This window comes from Macaca thibetana, chromosome 4, assembly GCF_024542745.1.
Source record: "Macaca thibetana thibetana isolate TM-01 chromosome 4, ASM2454274v1, whole genome shotgun sequence".
Lineage (NCBI taxonomy): Eukaryota > Metazoa > Chordata > Mammalia > Primates > Cercopithecidae > Macaca > Macaca thibetana.
In genome coordinates, this window is record NC_065581.1 from 52,369,095 (window position 1) to 52,396,008 (window position 26,914).

The window sequence follows — 26,914 nt, forward strand, 5'->3', positions numbered from 1 at the left end:
TAGCAGCAGCAGCTGATCTTGGCCTGCCAGCTGGTATCTGAGCAACTGCTCTTGGCCCTCCTTCCAGTTCCCAGTCTCTTGCAGGTACACCTGCTGGGCAGGAGCACCTGGAGCACAGGTGTGCCCATGGGATGTGATGCCGGTAGTACCAGGAGCAGGCACAGCAGCCTCTTCCTCTCGGATAATGTGGCGGTTAACTTTCCTTCTGGACACTCCATTCATCAACTGGTGGGGGCACTGGTTCAGCTTGCCCAGCATGACCTTCATTCTCATATCTGGGGAGAAAAGAAATAGGGGAATAAATGGATTTAGTTTTCAACCAGTTAATTACACATTTTGCATAGTTAGCATTTCTGACAAGATACTGTCAAATCAAAGATTGAATTACATCAGCTCTTTGATTTCCAAATATCTTTTATTAGATACTCCAAATATGTAATAAAAATTTGGGAATACTTCTTCCTCAAAAAACACTTATATGATATCGATAACTGAACGAGGATTTTTCATTGTAAGGGCTAGGCTTCAACGCAAAAACCAGACCATGGTCAGGCCTTACCAGTGGTCCAACTCACACCTGTGTTAAGATATATGAACTATAAAAATCAGTCTTATCTAACACTTAGGCTTTTATGCCAAATTCATAATTTAAATATCTTTAGTTTTATAAAAACATGACTATAAATATTTGTAGAAATAAACACATAAACATCTATTTATATGAGTGTGTACATGTATGGTTGCATAACAGTAGAAGGAGAGATGGCACATTAGACTCAAGTCACAAAATTAGGCTCAAGTTCCCCTTCTGCTATCTGGCTTCATGACTTTCATCTTTTCAGCCTCTCTGGGCTTTAGTTGTATAATTTTAATTTATTCTCAGGTGATGCTTCACAATTTACTAAAATATATTTATTTTAGCAATGTTGTTTTAGTTGATTTCCTCTCAACATATTATTTGTATTTTATTTTCCTATTAAACAGAACTAAACATCAACTCCGAAGAGTACAATATACATAAACAGATATCTAGGCACCACATAATACTGTGTAAAGATAAAGACTGCAATGGAAAGTTAAGAATGTTCAGTGGGATACATGCATGGGAGTATATCATGCATGCAAAGGTCACTGTTCATATGCCTTACAGTGAAAAAAGGATGAACCTGTCCTAAACCCTGGGGGGTAGGTGGTAATACTGTCATCTACGTTTACCACATTTACCGTCCCTGCTTTTCTCACATCTCACCACCAAATACATTAACCACTCATTTGTATGCAATGAAGATGCCTAACTTATTAAGCTTTTTGTTATTTTTCTCCTGAGTTCATTGAGAGCTATCTTGGTTTGTGTTAGGAGATAGTAATCCTGTCTGATTCATACTGTAAGAGACAGTATTAGGGTAAAGAATATCAATTTCCCACTTCAATTTAATCTGGAAAATGAGGTAAGGATGAGAGAAAGTAATAACATTATATATATACATATATATATACACACACACACAGATATATATATATATAATGCTTTTGATTTAGAGCAGTAAAATAAGATAATCATGTTGTTCCTATTATTTCCATGACACATCTATTAACATTATGATAAGCCCATGTTATTCATATTTTCTCTCTCCTGTTCCACAGTCTGTTTGTCTAGCATGTGTCTTCTACAGCCATCAAACTATGGGATGATTCTCTTGCTTTGAGGTATAAGAACTTTCAGGTTACCCCAGTTTTCCTATGGGACCTTCAGCTCCTCCCAGAAGTGTTTCTTGACAGCTCAAACTACATTGATTTATCCCTCAATACTTGTCTGGAGTTTCTCATTTGACCTGCACAGTTTCTTCTATTATTGGTCACCTTTTCCTTATGTGACAGTCTCATCTTCCTCTTAGGAATTTGAGTTCCTTCAAGGAAGAAATGTTTGTGTGCCGTCAACCTTGCTCCCTCATTATGCCCAGTCCTCTGCCAAGCACTGAGCTGGGCATCATCTCCATAATTAGTTTTCTCCCACCAGGTGGAAAAGACATAGTTTATGAGGATCAGAAATAACCAAAGAACAAGAATAATAAATTGTCAGGTAGAGGCAAACTTTAAAAGGGCAAGAAAGGCTTTGAATTTTAATCCCTTGGTAAAACCAACAGCACTTCATATAAGAGGAATCAAACACTGCAAGTCGCCTATTTTCAATCCATTGAAGATACTGTTATCTTGTTTTTGAGGACCTTCATTGGAAATCTTTTCCCCCTTGTTCTTTAAGTCCGCATCTATTCATGAAAGACTAACACAAGCATAGCTTTCCTTTGCAGACCCCAAAACATTTAAAAATCTACCATGAATTATTTACATGGCAGCTCCAATCAGCAACATACCTGACAGACTCCCCAGCCGAAATGAAAGTTCACTGTGCAAAGGTGCCCAGAGAGGCTGGCCGCCTCCCACTGTGAGGTTATAGACAGAACTAAGTCAGCACACATTATGTGTCAGTGCCGACATCAGAAGGAATCAAATCCTTTGATCTCGGACCTCCACAGGAAGCTTAGATCTCAGACAAATTAGATAAAAAATGAATTTATAGCAGATACGTGTCCTAAGGCATTCGGCTGAATGTTTGGGTTTTAGGGAAGAATAGTGAGTATCAAAATATATGAATTGGCATGCCTCCTTTCCACCTCTGCCTTGTTGATGAGTCCCCATTAAAATGAAAAGATGGGATTTTAAACTGTTCCTCGATGCCTCTTAGAATCCCACTGGTGGATTTGACCAAGTTTTAGGGAAAATGGGATACAATACGGGGAACATTTATCTCTTCTCTACAGAAAGGAAGACTCACTGGTTCTGGGTTCTTTCAGGTCCACCCACAGTCAGCTACAGCTTTTCCAGCTACCCTTAGCCTCTTCCAACTTCCAAAACTCTGTTGAGCAGCAAATATGCACTGTGCCTATGACTTTAAAAATTTGTGTGGGTACTAGTCACTGGCTTCTTTTGCAATAAGAATATTAACAATGAATCTCCCCTCTCTCTCTCTACCTCTCCATACCCTGTTCATATTTTTTGAGCCTAGTTCCATGTGTAACATTCAGTGTTGGGTGATCTGGACTCAGTAGAGAAAGCCTAATATATTGCCTGGACCTTTGAGTCTAAACAGGATCTGAAGCGAATCTTGAACAACTGATCAATCAACAACAAGAATCAACCATCTTGGTTTCTCATTTGTCAATAAGGTACGGTAGTCCTGCCCACATGTTAGGGAAGTATATGCCATAATTAAATACTAACGCTTCTGTCTTGTCTAGAGAAGTTGTTCCTTTATGTGAAAAATATTATTTCTTTTCAATAAGCAATACATGACAAATGAGGAGGCATACAAATTAGAAAAAAATAAAAAGGAAAATGTCTGTAGTAGGACATTGTATCTTAAGTAATCTGCATTTTATTGATTTGTGATACTGTAGAAATGGATGTGTTTTAGTAAACCTAATTTAACTCATTAATCCATCTGGAACTTCCTTTGTTATATTTTATAAAATGTGAATCTAGACTGATAAATGTTCTAAATAGTTGAATTGACTAAACCTTTTATAAACTGTTTTCCTTTATATTTACTTTTATTTTCTCTTTTGTTATATATTTCATTTCTATATCTAATATCTCTATCTACTTACCTATATATGATATCTATATCTACCTAATTGGGGCTATTTCCACTAATGTGCCCATATATGCTTGTAACAGAATCACATTATCTTAAGAACGTGACATAAATATTAATTCCCTGATAGGGCTACTCATTTCCACTACCACAAAATCTATTTATTTTAGAAAATTGGCTTTGTATCATTAGCCTATATTTTCTGATGAACTTTGGAATCCATCTTATGCTATTCAACATTGCAAAGAATGATTGGAATTGCATTAATCCCATTTATTTGAGAATAACTGAGGTATTTGCAATAATAGTCAATCTAATTAGAAATATATTATATTTCTATGTATTCAAGTCTTCTCTTTATACTATTTAATAAAATATAGTTTATTTTTATATAGGTTCAACATCACACTGGTTAAGACTTTTTTCAAGGCAATATATCCTTTGGTCTCTATTGTACATTTCTTTACTTTTTTCTAACTACATACCATTGCCCTATACAATTTTTTGGACTGACATTATATTTGAGTGAGTTATTCAAAATATTTATAAATCATGGTAGTTCATGGTCGAATCTTTTAAGTTATCCTTAACAAAGTATGTCATCTGCAAACAACTTCCAACATTGTCCTCTTAATTTGTTTTATTTTTATTTTTTTTGAGATGGAGTCTCTCTCTGTCAACCAGGTTGGAGTGCAGTGGCATCATCTTGGCTCACTGCACCCTCCACCTCCCGGGTTCAAGCACTTCTCCAGTCTCAGCCTCCTGAGTAACTGGGACTATAGGCTCATGCCACCACATCCAGCAATTTTTTTTTTTTTTTTTTGTATTTTTAATAGAGATGGGGTTTCACCATATTGGCCAGGCTGGTATCAAACTCCTGACCTCAGGTGATCTGCCCACTTCGGCTTCCCAAAGTGCTTGGATTACAGGAATGGCCACCATGCCTGGTCATTTGGTTTTATATATGTTATGTTTCTTATGATTCCAAAATATATGTTATAAAATTATGGTAAGAATGACTTATGTGTTTTTCCTCATTTGAATATGAATTCCTCTAATACTCCATTGTTAATTATGATATTGGATCTTGATTGAAAATAGAAATGGAACTCTTCATTCTTTTTAAATTTTTTTTTTGAGACTAGGGTTTTATTACATTGCCCAGGTTAGAGTGCAGTGGATATTTTCATAGCTCCCTGCAGCTTCAAACTCTTAGGCTCATGCAATCCTTCCACCTCAGCCTCCTGAATAGTTGGAAATACAGGTGCATACCACTATACCAGGCTCTTCATCTTATTCAGTGGGCATGCTGCTATTCCTGCTTATTTTTTAAAGTTTTCTTCTGGAACAACTACTATATTTTATCCATGTTTTAAAGTAGAAAATATTCATTTTTTAAATTATATGACATGGACATGTTATTTATTAATAATTTCCAAACATAGTTTTGCTTTCCTGAGAACCTGAGACAATTTCTAGTTCTCAGCTCCTTTGCTTTCAGATGAAGCTATCTCTGTCCTTCCCTATCCCTGTCATTCTTATACATTTGTATTAACAGAAGGTAAAGTGACAGCTATTTATATTTTATATTTACAAAAAAACACCATATACAGTCAATGTATCTCTAAGGTGGTAGAGATAAGAAATCTTTGAAGTAGATGTTCATGGTCACATGTGCATATATAGCCTCTTTCTTACACTTCACTTTTTCATTTCCAACATTTGATGCATGGATTCCATAAAGAAAATTGATGTAGACAATGATTGGTGCATAATTTGGAGAAAGCAATATTGAGGTCAGCAGCAATGGCTGTTCTGCAAACACAAAGGTGGTAGCAAGAAAACTGGAAGAGGAAGCTAAAGTAGCCAGAAGAAAACATTGGCTGGAAGCAAGAAGTCATATTTTCCCACTGTTAGGACCCAAAAAATGTGCATTCATCATCCTTTTGTATAGTTGGTGAACCTGGATAAAATTTCTATTAATACATTTCTTTTAGAAGAGGGGCAGGGGCAGGTCTTTTTTTTTTTTTTTTTCTCTGCAGTTGTAATAACTCCTGGAATCCAAGGGTCTCTGGAAAAGGGAAATGGAAAGAAGGGGACTCATTTCACCAGGTCTTCATCATTCACTCAATAATAGTTATCGTTGGTCTAATACCCTAAATCCCTATGGTAACAGTGGTGTTGGGATCATAAAAGATACAGAATTTTTACCAAAGGATCTGTATAAGATGAACACAAATATTATATTACATACAAAAGGTATTAAATAAAGAAGTGAGAAGTATTATAAAAGTTGAGAAAGGAACTATTCCTTCTAGATAAGGAAGTTTGAAAAAAAGATAAAGTATATGATTTGGAGTGGGATCAATGGGAATGTACTAGTCCATTTTCATACTACTAATAAAGACATACCCAAGACTGGGCAATTTACAAAACAAAGAGGTTTAATTGGACTCACAGTTCCACGTGGCTGGGGAGGCCTCACAATCATGGTGGAAGACAAGAAAGAGCAAGTCACATCTTACATGGAGGGCAGCAGGCAAAGACAGCTTGTACAGGGAAAATCCATTTTTAAAACCATCAGATCTCTTGAGACTCATTCACTATCACAAGAATAGTGCAGGAAAGACCAACCCCAAAGTTCAATCACTTCCCACTGGGTCCCTCCCATGATACGTGGGAATTGTGGGAGTTACAATTCAAGATGAATGGGGTGGGGACACAGAAAAACCATATCAGGGAGACTTTAGAGAAAGTGGATACTTTAGAGAAAGACATTTTGATGTGGGGAGGCCTATGTTGCGCATAGAAAATATTGTCTTGGAGGGGAAAGAGATAGGGGTGAAGGAGTAGACCCCCGTAAGGAGTGTATTAAATAAAACTGAAGATATATCTGTGGAATGAAGTATAGAGGAGGAGAGAGAAAAAACAGACACTGGAGAGAAAGAATGGATAAGCAAGAGGACAGGCTGGTAAAGGGAAAACTAGGAGTTAAAGATAACTCTGTGTCTTGTCTGGAAGATTTGGGGCCAATTAACCAATTTAGAGAAGAAGGGAACAGTTGAGAATGTGTGATGCAAAATTGAGCTCTGACAGAGCAAACAAGACTCTTTCCCTGGCATTTCTACAAATCTGAGTTTATATAAACTGGACAACTAAGCCCTTTGCAAATGGGATTTGAAACAGTATGATATGATTTTTGAGTTAGAGGGGCTAAACATGTAACTTAGGACAATAGCATTCTTTATCTCCTTTAGCATTCTCTCCCATATCTGAATTTTTAAATACACACTGTTTGTTCTAACTGCCTCACACTTAATTGCGTGTTGCCTGGAATTGTTCTCTAATTTTCCCCCAAATATTACTCTTGTATCCCAACCATACTGAAAATTCATAAAGGGCACAGGACCAGATATCATCTCTTTATAATTACACAGAAGGAGCCTTATAACATGCTAAATAAACATCAGAAGATAAATCTTTATTTAATATTCGTTGGGAGAGGAAATCTAATTGTATTCATTAAGTCATTCCAACAGGCTGTCATCTAAATGTTACAAAGATCAGTAAAAGCCTCTGCCAGGGTTTCTCATCCTCAGCATTACTGATGTTTTGAGCTAGCTAATCTTTGCTGTGGGGTGGTGTTGGGTATTATAAGATGTATCTCTACACACGAGATGCCAGTGGTGCTCCCCTGCTCCCAAGCTGTGGCAGCAAAATGTCTCCAGACACTGCAAATGTCTTCTGGAAGTAGAGTGACCAAGCATCCCAATTTGTCTGGGGCTGAGGGAATTCCTGGGACACAAGATTTTCAGTTTCAAAACTGGGAGAGTTCTGGGAAAAACCAGGATGTGTTAGTCACCCTACCTGGGGAGCAGAATTCTCCTGGTTGAAAACGACTGACCTTTGGAAACAGAAAGTTATCATACAATGAATTACGAAGACCAGAAGTGCTACAATGAAGGCACTCACTCAGTATACTTGGAACCCAAAGAGGAAAATATTCATTCTGGTTGAGAAGAAAGGGGTTGAGGAAAGCTTTTGTTTTCTAATTTTTAGTTGACATGTAATAATGGTACCTATTTACAGGGTACAGAGTGATATTTCTTTTTTGGAGGGAGGGGAGCAGAGTCTTGCTCTGTTGCCCAGGCTGGAGTGCAGTGGTGCGATCTCGGCTCACTGCAACCTCTGCCTCCCGGGTTCAAGCGACTCTCCTGCCTCAGCCCCCCTGAGTAGCTGGGACTACAGGTGCATGCCACCAAGCCTGGCTATTTTTTGTATTTTTAGTAGAGACAGGGTCTCACCATGTTGACCAGACTGGTCTCAAACTCCTGTAAACAGGTGATCCTCCCGCCTCGGCCTCTCAAAGTTCTGGGATTATAGGCGTGAACCACTGTGTCCAGCCCAGAGTTATATTTCAATACATGTATACAATGTATAATGATCAAATCTGGGTAGTGACCATGTTCATCACCTCAAACATTTATCATTTCTTTGTGTTGTGAACATTCTGAAAAAAAAAAAAAAAAAAGGCACCTCAGCTACTGCTTAAAACTTGAGCTGGTTTTAACAGGTGAAGACAAACCATCCAACTGGAAGAAACTGCAAGTAAATGAGCAAGGAGATATTAGACTAATCCCGGGATGGATGAGTTAGTGTGGTGAGGGTAAGCATGGGCAAGAGAGGAAAACCCAATATAAGGTTAGAAATATTGGATAGAGTCAAGGCTTAGAGGGCTTTGAATCTTAAATAACATTTTCTAAACCAATAATAAATAACACATATATAGCCCACATAGTATGCCTGAAATTGTTCTGTGCTCTTTACTGACAGTAATTCACTTATTCTGTATCATAACCATAACTATGGCCAGTACCACTAGGGCCATGTTACTGATGAGGACACTGAAACACACAGAGAAGTTAGTTGTCTTACCTGAGGCCACAAAGTCTGTCAACAGGGAGTCAGATTTAAACTCAGTCTGTTGGACTTCTGGGTTCTATGCTCTTATGTCACACTATCCTGATTCTCCAACTGACAATGAGAATTCATTAAATTTCATGAGTAGAAGAGTGACATTAGCAGATATGAATTTTAAAAGAGGGCTTAGATGGCTCTTGATATCAAAAACCCTGGTGACAGTAAAATAGGAGGGATGTATATTTTACTCTCTTCTTCCCCCATCACAATTTTCTGGCATCCTGACTGTATCCATGCAATTTTTGGTAAAAGCTGTAATGTGGTAAATTTATAATCTGAATCTAGTAGTCATGCTCGGTTCCAACAGCTCAATCATCCTAAGTGCTGTGGTAGTGCTTAGTGAAGGCAAAGTGCTGAAGACAGAAACAGTCAGTCACTTTATCAGCAAATGTTAAAAGCTTAAAAACACAGAGGGAAAAGAGAAACTAAAGTGCCATGGCAATAACAGAATAAAACAAAATGTATGTAAAGTTACCAATAATTAGGTGTTTCATAGCTGGTAATAATTTCCAAAGAAAAGCAGGAGATGCCTCATTATTTGTCTTCAAAACGATACTCTTCAGATTTGTACAAAGCTTAGAAGATAAGGAAACAAATCTGCTGTGATCCCCAGAGGAGGATTCGGATAACACATCTTTCTATTTTTAACTTGTATGTCCTAATAAAATGGCCTCTTTGATGCTCCCCTCTCTTCAATCTAAACTTTTCCAGAGAGTCTTGTCCCTGTCTCATTCTTAATTTATTAATAAACCATCACATAAAAAATGTTCCTTAATAAAACAGTTAGGCACTGTAGACTGCGTAATGTAGTTAATTTAAGCGGGCCACTGAGATTCACAAAGATAGCCATATGAGATTAAGAGAGAGATTAGTACCACTCCTGCCATTCTCTGTAGATGGCAGCTGAATACGAAGAGCTATTCAGATGGCAGGGTTCAAACACCTGTCCTGAGTTTACATGCAATAATATGGTCAAGAGGCTTCTAAAAAGCAAAATTAGAATAATCTTGGATGGAATCTTCAGATAATTCCCATCCCCTTCTCTCTCTCTCTATTTTTTTCAATACTACTCCCATCTACACCCCCACACCCTCTACCACCTTTTGGTGCAGGTCCAGGAACTGGAGTATGGCTAATATGTTGGGAAAATTGAAAAAAACAAACAAACTTTTATTTCCTTCATGGAAAGATATACAAACAAGCAAACAGATAAAACACTCATGCTCATGCGTGTGCACACGCGCGCACACACACACACACACATGAAAGATCTTACTCAGCTACTTAGAGGCAGAATAACATTGGGCTATTTTTTGCTTAAACACACATTCAGAACCACTAAGACAGGTAAGCCTTTTGAAGCAGAAAATATGATAATTGACTCTTTAGAGTACATGTTTTTAAATGTTTCAGGCCTAGGGAAATTATATGAATATTTTTCATGTATCATACCTATATTTGGCAAAGCCATCTTGTGCTCTGCCCAGTCTTTCTATTTGCAACATTCTTAGTCAGATAAGGGCAAAGCATTCATCCCAGGCAAATGCTTATCTTTTCTCTGTCTGGCACTAATTCTAATGGCAATTTAACAATATAACAAGTAATATCATCTGGCATAACACACCACGGAGGCAAATAATACATTTTGCTGAAAGTACAGCTAAACAACAAAGCACAGCTTAACAAAGCTGACTCATGTGTCGAGGGTCCTGTACTCAATCTAATTTGCATAGTTGTATTTGGCAACTGTACTCTTCTTTCCCAAATTCAATAATGTTGCCAAATTGGCAGCTTTGCAATAGCTAAAGGAAAGATTATATGCCTATACTCTGGTTTCCCCTTTATGTAACGAACTCAAATGTTAAACCGATAATCTTCATATATATATATATATGTATATATATATAAAGTATATGCATCAATTCAAATAATTGGTGAATAGATGAGTGAACCAGCCAGATCTGTGTATTTTTCTGCTGCGATATTTCTTTGAAGGAAAGTAACAAAGACTAAGAAGGGGCTACAAACGAAATTGCTTCAGAAACACAGCTGAAGGAGAGGGAGGCTCAGTCGGTCCACAACGGGTCTGTCCTGTGGGGATCATCTCCACCTCTAAGCTTACCTTCTGCCACCACAGTGTCTTCTTTTTTGGGCCCTTGTGATTCTCGGCATTTGGATGAGGTGTGGATAGGATTATTTTCATTATTAGTCTGGGATTCGGGAATCTCTTCAGGTTTTGTTTCTGTATTAATGGAGAAAAAGAAGCGGTTTTTTTGTTCAGACAAAAAGAACATTTTTATTTGTAAGTGGGACCATCAGCATTTAGGTGTTTCCCTTGTATGTATCCTTGTCCCATAATTATCATATACATGCAATAGAATGCATATAACATATTCAGAGTTCAAGAAATAATGCCATAAAATCCTATATACTGACCACCAACATTATGGTATAAAACTATACAAATAGCAGACACATGTGGCTACTGATCACTTAAAATGTTGCTAGCTAAATTAAGATGTATTGTAAGTATAATGTACACAGTCAATTTTCAAAAAAGTGTAAACTACCCAATATTTTTATATTCATTACATGTTGAAATAACATTATTGATATATTAAAGGGCTACTAGAGAATTATATATGTGTCTCGCATGTGTGGCTCATGTTATACTTCTGTTGGACAGAACTGATTAGCTAGTGACAGAATATTATTAATACTTTTTAGTCTTTAATTTTGAAATGAATATTGATTCACAGGCAGTTGTCAAGAAATGTACAGGGAGGATACAAGCATCTTCACCCAGTCTTCTCCATTGTTAACAACCTGTGTAATTACAGTATGATATCAATACCAAGGAATTGAGACCAGTACAAGCCACCGAATGCAAGATGAGCGGGGCTTTTAGTTGAAGACTGTATATCTTTAGTCTATCCCTGGCTGAAGAGGTACTTCATCTTCTATTCATCTACTTAATAAATGCATTCATCTAAAATATATTTACATTCCTCATGTCAGGCACTGTTTAAGGCTCTGGGAATACTATGATGAGTAAAAAAGATCTGATCCTTGCCCTGATAGAGCTTTTATTCTAGTTTGGATGGCAGAGGATAAACAAATAAATTTGTAATATGGCAAAGTAATGCTATGACATGGCATGAAAAAGAGGAAGTTATGGGTGGGAAGTAGATCTTTTTTTTCTTTTTCAACTTTTATTTTAGGTTCAGCAGGTACATGTACAGGTTTGTTACAGGTAAATTGCATGTCACTGGGGTTTGGTGTACAAATGATTTCATCACCCAAGTAGTGAACATAATACCAAACAGATAGTTTTTCAACCCTTACCCCCCTCCCACCTTCCCCACTCAAGTAGGCCCTGGTTTCTATTGTTCCTCTCTTTGTGTCCATGTGTACCCAATGTTTAGCTCCCACTTATAAGTGACAACATGCAGTATTTGGTTTTCTGTTCTTGCATTAATTCACTTAGTTTAGTGGCCTCCAGCTGCATCAATGTTGCTGCAAAGGATGTGATTTCATTCTTTTTATGGCTGCATACTATTCCATGGTATGTATGTATCATATTTTCATTATTAAGTCCACTTTTGATGGGCATCTAGGTTGATTCCATGTCTTTGCTATTGTGAATAGTGCTGCAATAAACCTACAAATGCATGTGTCCTTCTGGTAGACTGATTTATATTCTTTTGGGTATATACCCAATAATGGGACTGCTGAGTTGAAAACTTCTGTTTTAAGTTCTTTGAGAAATCTCCAAACTGCTTTGCATAGTGGCTGAACTAATTTGCATTCCCACCAACAGTGTATCAGCATTCCCTTTTCTCCACAACCTCGCCAACATCTGTTACTGTTTTAACTTTAGTAATTGCCATACTGACTGGTATGAGATGGTATCTTATTACATACTAGACTTTAAACTATACTACAAAGGTACACTAACCAAAACAGAATGGTACTGGCAAAATAATAGACAAATAGACAACAGACCAATAGACAAATAGACAAATGAAGCTGCACACATACAACCATCTCATCTTCAACAAAGCCAACAATAACAAGCAATGGGGAAAGGACTCCTATTCAATAAACGGTGCTGGGATAGCTAGCTAGCCATATGCAGAAGAATGAAACTTGACCTTTTCCTTTCACTATATGCAAGATTAAAGACTTAAATGTAAGACCCAAAATGGTAAAAACCCTAGAAGAAAATCTAAGAAATACCATTACGAACATAGGCCTTGACAAAGTTTTCATGATGAAGCCTCCAAAAGCAAATTCAACAAAAACATAAACAAAAAAAGCAGGACTCAATTAAACTAAAGAGCTTCTGCACAGCAAAAGAAACTACCAACAGAGGAGACAACCAACCAACAGAATGAGAGAAAACATTAACAAACTATGCATCTGACAAAGGTCTAATATCCAGAATCTATAAGAATTTAAATCAAAAAAGCAAACAATCCCATTTTAAAAAATGGGCAAAGGACGTGAATGGACACTTCTCAAAAGAAGACATACATGTGGCCAAAAGTATGTGGAAAAAAATGCTCATCATCACTAATCATTAGAGAAATGCAAGTAAAAACCACAAGGTATATATTTTTGGATAGGCATGATCAGGAGAGATATACCCTGAAATAAAATCACAGTAAAACAAAACAAAACAAAAATCCAACAAGAAGAGAAAAGACAAAAGTCAATTTTACTTAAGAATATCTTTGATAAAGCAGTAAAGAGAATTAAATTTTATTTAAAATCCATATGTGATTTTTCCCAAGAAAAAGCAATTTTACAATTGAATTTTGAGCTGAACTAGCTATTTTTTCATGGAACACCATTTTTACTTGAAAGAGCTTGAAAACGTGATTGAGAAATTATGGTTATTCATACTTGTGTATTTGGTAGATTTCATTTTTTCTCAAATGAATGAAGTGAGCTTGTAAAACAGAAACAACTTACGATGTTTGTTGCCAGTGATAAAATTCAAGCTTTCATGGGAAACTTGGAATTTGGGAAAACTTGTATGAACTACATGAGCGTCACAGGTTTCTAATTCTTAATGATTCATGTTATTAACAAATGTGATCTTTTTGAATAGTAGAATAAAATATGTCAATGTCGAGAAGATCTTCACGACTCCATGAAACAATATTTTCAAAATGGTCAAGGCATAACGCATGGATGAAAGCTCCATTCAAAGTATATGATGAGACTGGTGGATTTTCATGTAACAAAGTACAAAAAGGACATTGAGATGGCACTTTAAGTAACTACTTCTTGTCAAGTCTGGGTGCAGTAGGAAAGAAGAATGTCCACTATTATCTGTAAAGGCTATTAAAATGCTCATGCCTTTTCTACAGTGTATCTGACTGAGGCTGGTTTTCTTCATATACTTCAGCAAAAACAATATATTGCAATAGGTCGAATACAGAAGCTGCCAAGAGATTCCAGCTGCCCATTAAGGAAGACATTAAAGAGATTTGTAAGAATACCACACTCTTTTCACTATATATTGTTTGAAACTACAACTTTTTAATTTAAAATGTTATGTTTACATGCAATGCATATATTATTTTAAAATAAGGTAATGAGTAAATTTAAAATTTTCTGTTTAAACTTCTAATTTGGAAATACTAATGGATATAGAACTCACATAGACAAAAGTTGTTTAGATTCTCAACAATCATTGAAAGTACAACAAGATCCTTAGACCCAAATTGAAAAAGACAGACACAGAGAGCATATAGCTTAACCAGAGTATCCTTTTTTATGAGTAAGTCATGGAACAATATATTTTTCTGATTCTGAAGAAATGAATGCTAATTTTAGAAACTTAATAAATATAAAATACAGAAGGTATAAAGAAGGAAATACAAATCACTTATACAGATCTGACTACTGTAAAACTTTCATAAAGTTCCTTGTAATTTCTTTACATCTTTTTTGTTTGTTTAACATAGTTAGGAGTCTGTGCCCAGTAAGGAAAATATGGGGATATCATACAAGGTAATGTGTCCACAGATATTGAAAGGTTGAAAGAGCAACAGTAAGACACTGAAGTAATAGATATATTTGTAAATGCAGGAAGAAGCCACGTCTAGGGCTGGGAGATCAAAAGTGGAGTTAGCAGAGCTTAGGAGTTAGAAAAAGCCATCTCTAGAGCTTAGGATTAAAAGTGAGGTTAGACCTTAGGGAGAGACCCCTGCATGGCTGCTTGGTTTAGATACAATATGGAAGACGAGAATCAAATCACCTACTTCACGGGATTACATGAGATAAAAATTTATGAAAATTCTACTTACAAGCAGACAGTACTACACACACTGAATGTAGACAGAACTTTAAGAAGGAAAAACAAAAAACTGCAAATCACAGCAACACAAAGCAGAACAAGGTCAAGATCCCATTCTTCTTTAGAAAGACAAGGAGCTGCCTTGTAGTTAGTCCAGTCCAGATCAACAGGATGAAGAGAGAAGCAGGGATACCAGGCTGTAGCTCAGTTCAAATACAGAAAATGTATCCAGTGGAGCTTCCTTTCCCAAGCATCTCTCAGAGTTCCAAGCCCAGTGAATGTTGTAGTAGTGGGACTATGCTACTTTCTCTCACCTTTATTTTGATCTTTTGTCTTTGTCTCTCTTTATTTTCCCTCTTTTAAACTTCACTCTTGCTTATACTTTGGTTTTGTAGGGCCTCCTAGTAACACAAATATTTCTTCCACTCATTGGGTGGTCTAGGGTTGGAGGAATGGGTGGAATAAGGAATTTGCCAATGCCTGATCTGCTCACCTGTCTCCTCCACTCTAAGATAGAAAGAAGCTTCATTTACAAAGCCTCTTTCCCTCAGTGACTACAAGTCTCCAGCTTTAAAATATTAAAAAATAGCATCCACTTCTGGGAAATATTTAGGAACATACTTAATTTCTATGCTGAAAAAAAAACAAAAACAAAAAACACTAAGCCCTCTCCCATTTTAAAGGAGAAGAGGAGAAGATGACATTTTCCCCTGATTCTTTTTTATTTTATTTTATTTATTTATTTATTTATTTATTTATTTTGAGACAGAATTTCGGTCCTGTCACCTAGGCTGGAGTGCAATGGCACAATCTCAGCTCACTGCAACCTCCACCACCTCCTGGGTTCAAGCAATTCTCCTGCCTCAGACTCCCGAGTAGCTGGGATTACAGGCGCCTGCCACCACGCCCAGATAATTTTTGTATTTTTAGTAGAGATGGGGTTTCACCATGTTGGCCAGGCTGGTCTCAAAATCCTAACCTCAGGTGATCCACCCGCCTCGGCCTCTCAAAGTGCTGGTTTTCCCTGATTCTTTAACTCACTTTTTGAAGGCTCAGCTGGCAATGGAGTATAGTGTTTCAGAGAATGCCATCTAGAGCCAAACTGCCTGGCTTCTTCATGATTTTGAGACCTTGGGCAGGTGACTTACCCTTTTTGTCCCTCTTTCTCTACATACATAATAACAGGCACAATATTTATCACCCACCTCATTGGGTTGTTGTGCAGATTAAAGAAATTCCTTTATCTGAAGTGCTCAGAATGTGTTCCATAGTATTTAGTAAACATGAGGTTTTATGATTATTGCTATTATTACTCAAGATTAGGCAATCCTTTTCTCTAATGTATTAATTGAACAATTTGGCTTTGTGTAATTTTATATTTTAGAGAAGCTCACAAAAATTTGTCTTTGGGGAAAGAAAAAGAATCATTAATATGTTATGCATGATGACTTTGTTTTTCAGAAATTTTCATTCCAAAATTTAAAAAAAAATCTACATACTTCTGCTTTTGCTTCTTTTAAGCCAACAGCACACCAGACAGCTCAGAGCCAGCCATGAAGCCACAGAGGACAGGGAAGCAGCCAGGATGATGGTCGACTTCTCCTTCCTAGTCACAGGCAAGACAGCAAATGACTGGGATCGAGCTGTAAAATTGACTCCTATGGGGGGAAAAGAAGACGTTTCAATGATATGTTAATAAGATGCTAATATAATTAAAATATAGTAAAAATAAATACATTTATAATAGTATCTGTGACATAGTAGGTATTCAATATATATTCATTGAATTTAATAAATAAATAAATTATAAATCCAAGATTTATATTGCTAGAGAATCATGAGATTCCAACATTAACACATAACAGTTATTTCCAATTCTGTCAATTACTGATTGAGAATTCTTCCAATTCTCTCTTCTAATTTTCAGACCTACCTTCCATACCATTGCAAAATTTCAGCTTCTTTCACTCATGTTTCACTAATTGGAACAAAAATATTCTCAGCTCCAGAATGTGTGAAATTACTTGCTCTGATGTATGTATGTACTCAATACGTGCCATATAACACATCAAAACAGGGGCATAGGGACTCCTACTGCACCACCGGATTGTCTTAGAGAGTTATGTGATCTGGAAAACTAGGAATAGAACAATGGCAGATAGAACCACTGGCCATGAAGGATGGGGCAAGATTGCATCCTCCTGTTGAGAGAGTCCAACTCTCTAAAAATTCATCTGAAACTCCTCCCATTTTTGGAGACAGAAAAATTTCTCATCCCGTTATTATTTATGAAATGAGGCATAAAATAATCTTAAAAAGAAAGCTACCTATCTTCATAAAAACCCATACACAAATGTTTATAGCAGCTCTATACATAGTAAAACCCAGGAACAACCTAAATGTCCTTTAGCAGGGGAGTGAATAAACAAACTATGGTTTATCTAGACAAGGAAAACCACTCAGCCAAAAAAGAAAGTAAGGAGAGAAAAAAGAATATAAACAAACACACAACTGATAACCTGTAACAACTAGAATGAACATAAAAGGCATTATGCTGAGTAAGGGAAGCTCATCTCTGAATGGTACATACTTATAGGACTCCATTCCTATAACACTGTAGAAAAGACAAAGCTATAGAGATAAAGTACAGATCAGTGGTTGCCAAGGATGAATGGTGGAGAAAGGCTATATGTATGTGAGGACAGATTTTTGGGGTGATGAAATGGTCCTTATCCTGACTGTGGGGATGGTTACATAGATCTATACATGTATTTGAATTAATAAAACCATGTACAAAAATGTCAATTTTATAGTACATTAATTTTTAAAATAAATGGTTTTAAAACTTGCCTTTAATTTTGGGTGTGATGAATATATTCATTATTCTAATTATGAAGATGCTTTCATGGGAGTAGACATGCATCAAAATATATCAAATGGTATGCTTTCAATATGTTTATCATATGTCAATCATATCTCAATACAAACAGGTTTATTTTTGAAAAAACTTGCTTATGAACAGTTACAGCCAGCATTTTTAAAGCAGCTTATTCAAAACAAACAAGCAAACTTCAAACTTCTGCTTTCATCCACATAACTCAGGCAAAAAGAGTTTTTATTTTATGTACTCAAGGAAACACCATGTTTTTCTTTGCTGTGCTTTCACTGACAATTTTACTGGAAGTCACAGTCAGATCTTCAATCTCTTAACTTCTGACTGACTTGGTCCCAAAGCTACTAAAACAAAATCTCCTCTGTATACATCATGTATCTGAGCCATATTTGGCTTGTTTGTTACCAATTAATTGCTTTTTATGGGCATATGAATAAGCTCAATCAGGCCTAGAGATGGGAGAACAGATTTTACTTGGGATTTACAGAAGTAAAAACTAAATTCTTTACACTTTTATCCATTTTTCAATGATTGCTCAGTAATTGTTTACTTGATCAAGTTGATAAGTTACCAGTTCCCATTCTTAAGATATTTACAAGCTAGTAAATGAAATAAGATACACATAACAAACATTTGTTAAGCAAATCAGGATGTTACACATGCCACTAGAATAATGCAAATCAATTGCTTTGGATATTTATTTTCCATTGATATGATTAGGGAAAGCATCCTGGAGGGGGGAAGTATCTGAGGAGGCTTTTTTTTTTTTTTTTTTTTTTTTTTTTTTTAATAGAGAAAGCGTCTGTCTCTATCACCCAAACTTGAGTACAATGACTGGCACGATTATAGCTCACTGTAGCCCTGAACACCTGGGCTCATATGATTCTCCTGCTTCAGCCTGCCAGGTGGTTGGGACTACAACCATGTGTCACCATGCCTGGCTAATTTTTTGTTAATTTATTGTAGAGGTGGGGTATTGCTATGTTGTCCAGGCTAGTGTTGAACTCCTGGTCTCAAGCTATCCTTCAGCCTTAGCCTCCCGAAGTGTCAGAATTACAGGCATGAGTCACACCACCCAGCCTAGAAAGGGAGATTCTAAACAGAGAAGTGACATTAGCCACATAAAATATAGTCAGTCCATTTTTGTATAGAACACAAAAATGACAGAGAAGCTAAAGTCAGGGCGACCAGGTGAGATTATCTAAATGCAAGGGTGGAAACCACTGGCTCTCAATTACCTTAGCAGCAGAACATTTTCTAAATCTGCAATCTTAAAAATAATCTGAATATATTCACTTATTCATAAACAAATATTTATTTGTAGCTATGATGCACCAGGCTTTACTACACCCTTGGGATATAATGCCAGACTAAGCAGAATCTCTGTCCCTTTGGAACTTTGGTCTCAGTGGAGGACCCAGCACACAGACAGTAGACAAACAAATAAATACATAGATACTATAAAGCCAGGGAGTGATACGTTCATAAAGAAAACTAAAGTGAGTTTATGAGACAGAATGGCTGGAGGTGTGGGGAGGATTGGGGATGGTATAGACTGAGTGATCTAAAAGAGGCCTCTTTGAGGAGGAGATATTGAGAAGAAATCTGAATGAGTTGAGTGAGCCATGTGAATTTCTGGAGGGAGAATATTGCAACCAACGAATTGGCAACCACAGGTAGAGTTTCTCTGGTTAAGTGGATGTGTGATGAAGGTGGTGGGGGGTATTTGTGGGTGACACCTGGTTACATTAATCTCTTCTCAGCCCAGCAGCCCCTGAGGGCCTCCTGAGAACCCCATGACACCAAGAAATGGTCAGAAAAGCCACAGCCTACACCATGATAATGATAGTGAATGTGGAAAGGCTGGCTACGAAGTCAGTACTACAAACTTACAGAAACCCTTATCTCCTGGCAGTGTCTCAGGAAGTTTAGAAGTGATAAATGAGCTGGATTTGATAATATATCAGACTTAAGAAGATTCCGTAAATACTTGGGCAGATCTATTTTCTGTATTTCTAAAATAGGAATAATAATTTCTTCCTCTCTCTAAGATATTGGAGAGATGAGGGAAAATAGTGGAAATGATTGCAAATTCTCTGCTTGATTCATGAATGAATGAAAAAACAGACCAGGCATGGGGACTCATGCCTGTAATGCCAGCATGAGCCCAGGGGTTTAAGGCCAGCCTGGGCAGCATAGTAAGATCCCATCTCTACCAAAAAATGAAATAAAATAAATTAGCTGGGTATGGTGGCACACACATCTGTAGTCCTAGATACTTGGGAGGCTGAGGTAGGAGGATTACTTGAGCCTGGGAGGTCGAGACTGCAATGAGCCATGATTGAGACACTGCACTCCAGCCTGGGTGCTGGGTGACAGAGTGAGACCCTCTCTAAAAATAACAACAACAACAACAACAAACACACACAAAAAAAAACAACAAAAGAACCAACAATAACATAAAAGAATGCTTAACAGACCTATTATTTTGAAGCCTATTAGAAATAAGAAATTTCATTGATTAGCTGAAATGTGTGAATATACGCTGCTTTCCCAAACATTCTAACACTTGAAATTGATATACTTGGAAACAAGGAGTTACTCTCTGGACATGTACCATTACTCAGCATGATGTCTATAAGGGGTCACAGAAGTGCATGTCTTTACTATTTTTCCTTTCTTTTTATCCTCCATTTATTGTCTCTGAATTTAAACTTTTATAAATCTCATCTGAAAGAGTCTCATCTTAGACTTGATCTTGAAAATTATGGAGAATAATTCAGTGAAAAACACTAAGGGAAAACTTTCCAGATGATTCTTCAGTTAGTTGTTTTTACAGGCTGTCAGTAGAAACTACAATAAAGCAGTAGTCTACTAAGTGTGAACACCAAGACTAGTTCAGAATTACAGGAGTTACCCAGAAATTTCTGTCTCGCATTTGGTTTTACAACCTCTTCTTTAAAATGAACTTGATAACGTATTTGGTTAGTCTTAATTAATTACTGAGGTAATTAAAGGACAAAGGCCTTTTAAATGTCAGACAAATCTGGAACAAAATATGCATTCCTGCCTGTCTCACCCTTTAAAACATATCCGTTCAAAAACTCAAGGTTATGGCACAATGCCTGGGAACTGGGAATCCCACGGTCAAGGACACTACACATTTGTTATGAACCTGTACTTATATCAGGACACTTTGACACATAAAGTGTGTGTAAATTGCTTATGTGACTTTATTCTTTTTAACAAGTATTTAAGCAATCATCCTCTGAAGTATAAATGTGACTCTCATAAAACATATAATGAGCACTTGTCAACAGGTTATTTATCTCATTAATGAAGAAATCAGGAAGAACACGAAACTGGTTTAAATAGCATATAAGAGATAATGATCATATAGCCAGGGAGCAATAATATTATCTGACCCCAGAAGATAGTCTTTTTGTCAAAAAACAATCCAGGCTGGACGTGGTGGCTGACGCCTGTAATCCCAGCACTTATGGAGGCGGAGGCAGGCGGATCAGGAGGTCAGGAATTCAAGTCCAGCCTGGCCAACATGGTGAAACTTCATTTCTACTAAAAATACAAAAATTAGCCGGGTGTGGTGGTGCATGCCTGTAATCCCAGCGACTCAGGAGGCTGAGGCAGAAGAATTGCTTGAATCTGAGAGGTGGAGGTTGCAGTGAGCCGAGATCATGCCTCTGCACGCCAGCCTGGGTGACAGAGCGAGATTCCATCTCAAAAAAATAAAAATAAAAAAAAATCCAAAACTTAGAATTAAAGGAAAAATGATTATGATTACAGATCTTATCAGTGTCATACTGGAACATTTTCAAAAGGCCCATTGAATGTTTTATTAAGTTCTCTCAAACATACATTTATTTCACTTACTATTTATTATTTATTTATTTATTATTTATTAGGACTCAGACATGTTTATTTGTAGAAGATTGATATGCTGAAACAATTTTTATACAGTTAAGGATGCAAATGATATCTGTAAACATCGGACTATCAAAATTTTGCTTTTATTGCCCTGTATCCGTTGCAAACTTATTCCAACATTTCTTCTTGGGCTATATGAAAACTATCTCCCAAATGCTCTTTTAATTAGTTTTCTTGTCTTCTGATTTCCTCATTAGTGAGTTAAATAACATGTTGACAAATGATCATTATATATTTTCAAGAGAGTCACATTTAATACATCAGAGGGTGTTTTTTTCCATATTTTGTCAAAAAGAACTGGATCAAATGCGTAATTTACACACCCCTTATTCTGAAGTGCCAGGATGTTGACGGGTATTGTCCCCATTTGGCGGGGGGTTGAGGAGGACAGGACCCAAAGTTAAAATTTCAAGATCCCATGACTCTCTTTCTTATACATTAACATTCTCCTATTAATATCCAACCAAATGTCATGTAAGTAAATAAAGGAAAAAAACAAGTAGAACACTGAAAGTAAACTTCAATGTTGAGGAGGAAATGTACATTTGGTTCCTTGCTCACCAGGAGTATCCTGAGGTTTCTATTTTTACATGTGCTCTTTCTTCTCAAGCTTAATGATACAGTCAAGTGAATTTATTTTCTAAACTACGATGACTTCTTATTCATTATAGTAGCTATTCCCAAAAGGGAGAAAGGATTGTCTTCTTAAAAGAAAGAAAGAAAGAAAGAAAGAAAGAAAGAAAGAAAGAAAGAAAGAAAGAAAGAAAGAAAGAAAGAAAGAAAAGAAAACAGAGAATAAAAGCACATTGTATAAAATTACCTGGAGGAGAAGTGACAGTAAAAATAAAGTGCCAGTTTGACCCAGAGATCAAGACTGCCAAGTTGTAGAAGCTCACATAACCATCTTGAGTTTCTGCCTGGGTGCACCCTTCAAAGAAGCACAAAGCAAAAATTAGCTGTTTATTATCTAATCTAGAACAACGTCTTCATGTCTGCTGTGAAGGCAGACATTTGGACAATAAAGGACAATTTTTTTAACTCCAAGAGGTTATCTAATCCATCAGGTTTTTCTTAGTCAAGACTTAGAACCACATGATCCAAGACAGTATAATAACAGTTAACATATACTGAAAGCTCACTATGCCAGACACTGTTCTTTATATACACGATTGCCTACAAACTACACAACAACCCTATAAAATATGCTATTATCTATATTCTAGCAATTAGGAAATAGGCTCATGAAAGACTAAATTACGTGGTACTGGGGTTACAGCCCAAATCTACCTGATTTCAAAGTTTGCATTCTTTACAATATATTGGCTATATTATTATTAAATGTATAATATATAAAGAAAGAAATTCTATAATCTTTCTAGGTGGTCAGTTTCTACAGTCTGTCTTTCTTCTATTCAGGTTATCTATAGTTTATATGGCAGCAGAGTTAGGCCAAGGGATCAGGACCATGGCAATCTATTAAATCATGACTGATAAAGCTACTCTGATTTATGCAAACAAGACAAAACAAACCTTGCATCTTCTAACAGTAGATCATCCATTTATAAAGTGAAAAAAGGCAGCTTAACTCAGTATCACATTCACAATACCATTAATCATCTTTTGACTCTACCATCTCTAAATTATGTGCCTAATTAACAGCTGCTAGACTTTACTCTGGAAATGTCAATATGATTGGCACGGTGGACAAAGGATTATGATGAATAAGTTGGTTTGAGATCTCTAAGGCTGAAATGTGTCATATAGATATAATATGCTTAGTGTTACATTTTTAAATTCAATTGCTTAATCTTTTTGTGAAAACACTGTCTTTCTTCATCAATTTTGCAGAGCTAACTAAAACTTCTTTTCTGAGAAACATCTTTTACTTCATCTCTTCTGAGCTCCAAAATAAATAAAATGCCCACTAAAATGAAAATAAATAAGCCAAGACTCAAATAAATGATAGGCGCCCAAGATAAATGCAGTTTATACTCTTCAAAACCTATATGCATCAAAATTATGGTCAATAAACTCTTGCAAACAATGAACTGCAGAGTACAGATGTTCAACATGAAATCATTTGCTGCAGTTTTTCCTTTGACAAACGTCCTTATTGTTCCCATCTTTGGAAGAATACAAAGCAGCATTTAATCGAAATGTGTCCGTAGAGCACAGTGAGTTGGCCTCGTAGAACAGCCGCCAAATTGCCTAATGGAAAGTGCTTTAGTTCTAAATGGGTTTACTTTTGCGTTAAATACCAGCTTGCCTTAGAGATCTCTACAAAGATTCCCATATATATCTATGATATTCTCAGATTTGAAGCATATGTGCCCAAAAGCTGAGGCAGTTGCTGCCAAGTACAGTACATTACTCCAGGGTTCATCATATCTTCAGAATAGCTATGATGACATATACAGATGCAATTGACAGGCTCCCTGATCAAGCTGGAATAAACAGTACACTGGCTGGGGGCCTTGGGATGGGGTGGGGTGCTGGGCTCAAGCAACTTCGGAATTGATTACACAACTACCAGGAAATGATACCTGAATGGGTTTCTGCAGGATAGATAGTTTCTAAAATACCTTTGCAGCCCAAATTATCCCCACAGCTATCCCACTCACTCCTAGGTATGCGTACTAGCAAACTGTTATATCGTTCATGTTGAGATGTTATCTTTAAAAGTATTAAGGACTTTTTTGTGCAACTATGATCCATAAATGTTAAAGGATATTGAAGATCTGTAAATAATTGTCCTTTAGTATATAAATTCACTTTTTATAAAGGTTGTAGCTGCCTTTTCACTGAGGACGGTCTACTAAAGGAAAAAGAATATGAAGTTAAATTGCAGAACAAAAGATTTAGAGGAGATATACAGATATGGTTTTGTTGTTGCTATTTTGTTTTTCTCCAGGAAATACTTACAGTAAGTCAGATAATCTATCCCAAATGCTTTTGGTGCATTCTTTCTGAAGTTAAAAAGTAGTATTTCATAATGGCTTCAAGAGAAACTTTCAATCATATAAAATAGGGTATCTTGGTGACATGGGTATGCTAAAAACAGAAAACTACATGTGATTTCTTCCCTACTTCATGACTCATACACATAAAAAAAATGTGTGTATATAAGACACCCTCAGAATAGTCCTCACACATTCCCATTGGGTCTCTTAAAAAAAGGTAATAGTGACAATACTGATCCAAGTGAGCTAGTTGGCTTGAGTGTGGCTTGGTGTCCATGGAATAAAAGAGTAAATGTTATCTCATCTCACACCAGTTAGAATGGCAATCATTAAAAAGTCAGGAAACAACAGATGCTGGAGAGGATGTGGAGAAATAGTAACACTTTTACACTGTTGGTGGGAGTGTAAATTAGTTCAACCATTGTGGAAGACAGTGTGGTGATTCCTCAAGGATCTAGAACCAGAAATACCATTTGATCCAGTAATCCCATTACTGGGTACATATCCAAAGGAATATAAATCATTCTACTATAAAGACACATGCACATGTATGTTTATTGCAGCACTATTCACAATAGCAAAGACTTGGAACCAACCCCAATGCCCATCAATGATAGGCTGAATTAAGAAAATGTGGCACACATACACTATGGAATACTGTGCAGCCATATAAAAGAATGAATGTCCTTTGCAGGGACATGGATGAAACTGGAAACCATCATTCTCAGCAAACCAACACAGGAACAGAAAACCAAACATCACATGTTCTCACATGGGAGAAGTGGGAGTTGAACAATGAGAACATATGGGCACAGGGAGGGGAACATCACACACAAGGGCCTGTCGGGGGGTGGGGAGCAAGGGGGAAGGATAGCATTAGGAGAAATACCTAACGTAAATGACAGGTTGATGGGTGCAGCAAACCACCATGGCACATGTATACCTATGTAACAAACCTACATGTTCTGCACATGTATCCCAGAACTTAAAGTATAATAACAAATAAATAGATAGATAGATAGATAGATAGATAGATAGATAGATAGATAGATAAAGAGTAAGTAAAGAGTAAGTAGTTTCATGCCTCATTCACTTTGCACAGCCACAACATGATTCTAAGCTGGTGGGGTATGATATCTTAAGGTTACTGAAAGAAAAATAATGAAAGATGAGGTGCAATAAGTGTCAGGAGTGGGACAAAGTAAAATATAAAGTCTCAGTAAGGTATGATATAGGAGAAGGTATGGAGAACAGGTAAGGCATGGAGCATAAGTAAGGTACTGCGTATGAATAATGTGCAAAGTGTGGCAAGGTACAGAGTATAAGTAAGTAAGATATGGACTATGGGTTAGAAATGAAGTGTGAGTAAGGGTCTGAAGAATGTATAAAGTATGGAATATGAGTAAGGTATAGACTATGGGTAAGGTATGGAGTGTGAATAAGGCATGGAGTATGTCTAAGTTATGGAATATGGGTAAGGCATGGAATATGAGTAAGGTACTGGGTATGGTAATGTATGAAGTATGGCAAGGTATGGGATATAAGTAAGGGATGGGCCAGGCACGGTGGCTCACGCCTGTAATCCCGACACTTTGGGAGGCCGATGTGGGCGAATCACCTGATGTCAGGAGTTCAAGACCAGCTTGGCCAACATGGCAAAACTCCGTCTCAACGAAAAATAGAAAAATTTTAGCCAGGCATGGTGATGGGCACCTATAATTCCAGCTACTGAGGAGGCTAAGACAGTAGAATCGCTTGAACCTGGGAGGCAGAAGTTGCAGTGTGCTGAGATCGCACCATGCACTCCAGCCTGGGTAACAGAGCCAGACTCTGCCTCAAAAAAAAAAAAAAAAAAAAAAGTAAGGTATGGACTATACATACGGTATGGAGTATAAGTAGGGTCCTAGGTATGGATAAGGTATGGAGGAGCAATATAAGGCATAAGTGTGAGTATGGTTTGGAGTATGGGTAAGGAATAGAAGAACATGGGTAACATATGGAGTAGATGATGGGGAGGTGAGTTCCAATATTCATGTGAGAGTATCTGTCATAAATATTACTAGAACATGAAAAAAAGCTAAAAATTAATATTTTTATGCTGCTGTATTATTTTAAGATCAGAAGGTGAGTGACTGTTACATATCCTAAGCACTTTCTATACCAAAATGCCAACA

General features: G+C 36.8%; 1 protein-coding gene across 1 annotated transcript in view; it reads right to left on the reverse strand.

The window, feature by feature from the left end:
* Positions 1 to 26,914, reverse strand: part of PKHD1 (PKHD1 ciliary IPT domain containing fibrocystin/polyductin) — a 463,584-nt gene that overhangs the window by 4,579 nt on the left and 432,091 nt on the right. Inside the window, 4 exon segments of the mRNA XM_050789247.1 lie at positions 2 to 275; positions 10,755 to 10,874; positions 16,442 to 16,600; positions 22,601 to 22,708. Coding sequence (XP_050645204.1) covers positions 2 to 275; positions 10,755 to 10,874; positions 16,442 to 16,600; positions 22,601 to 22,708 — 661 coding nt within the window.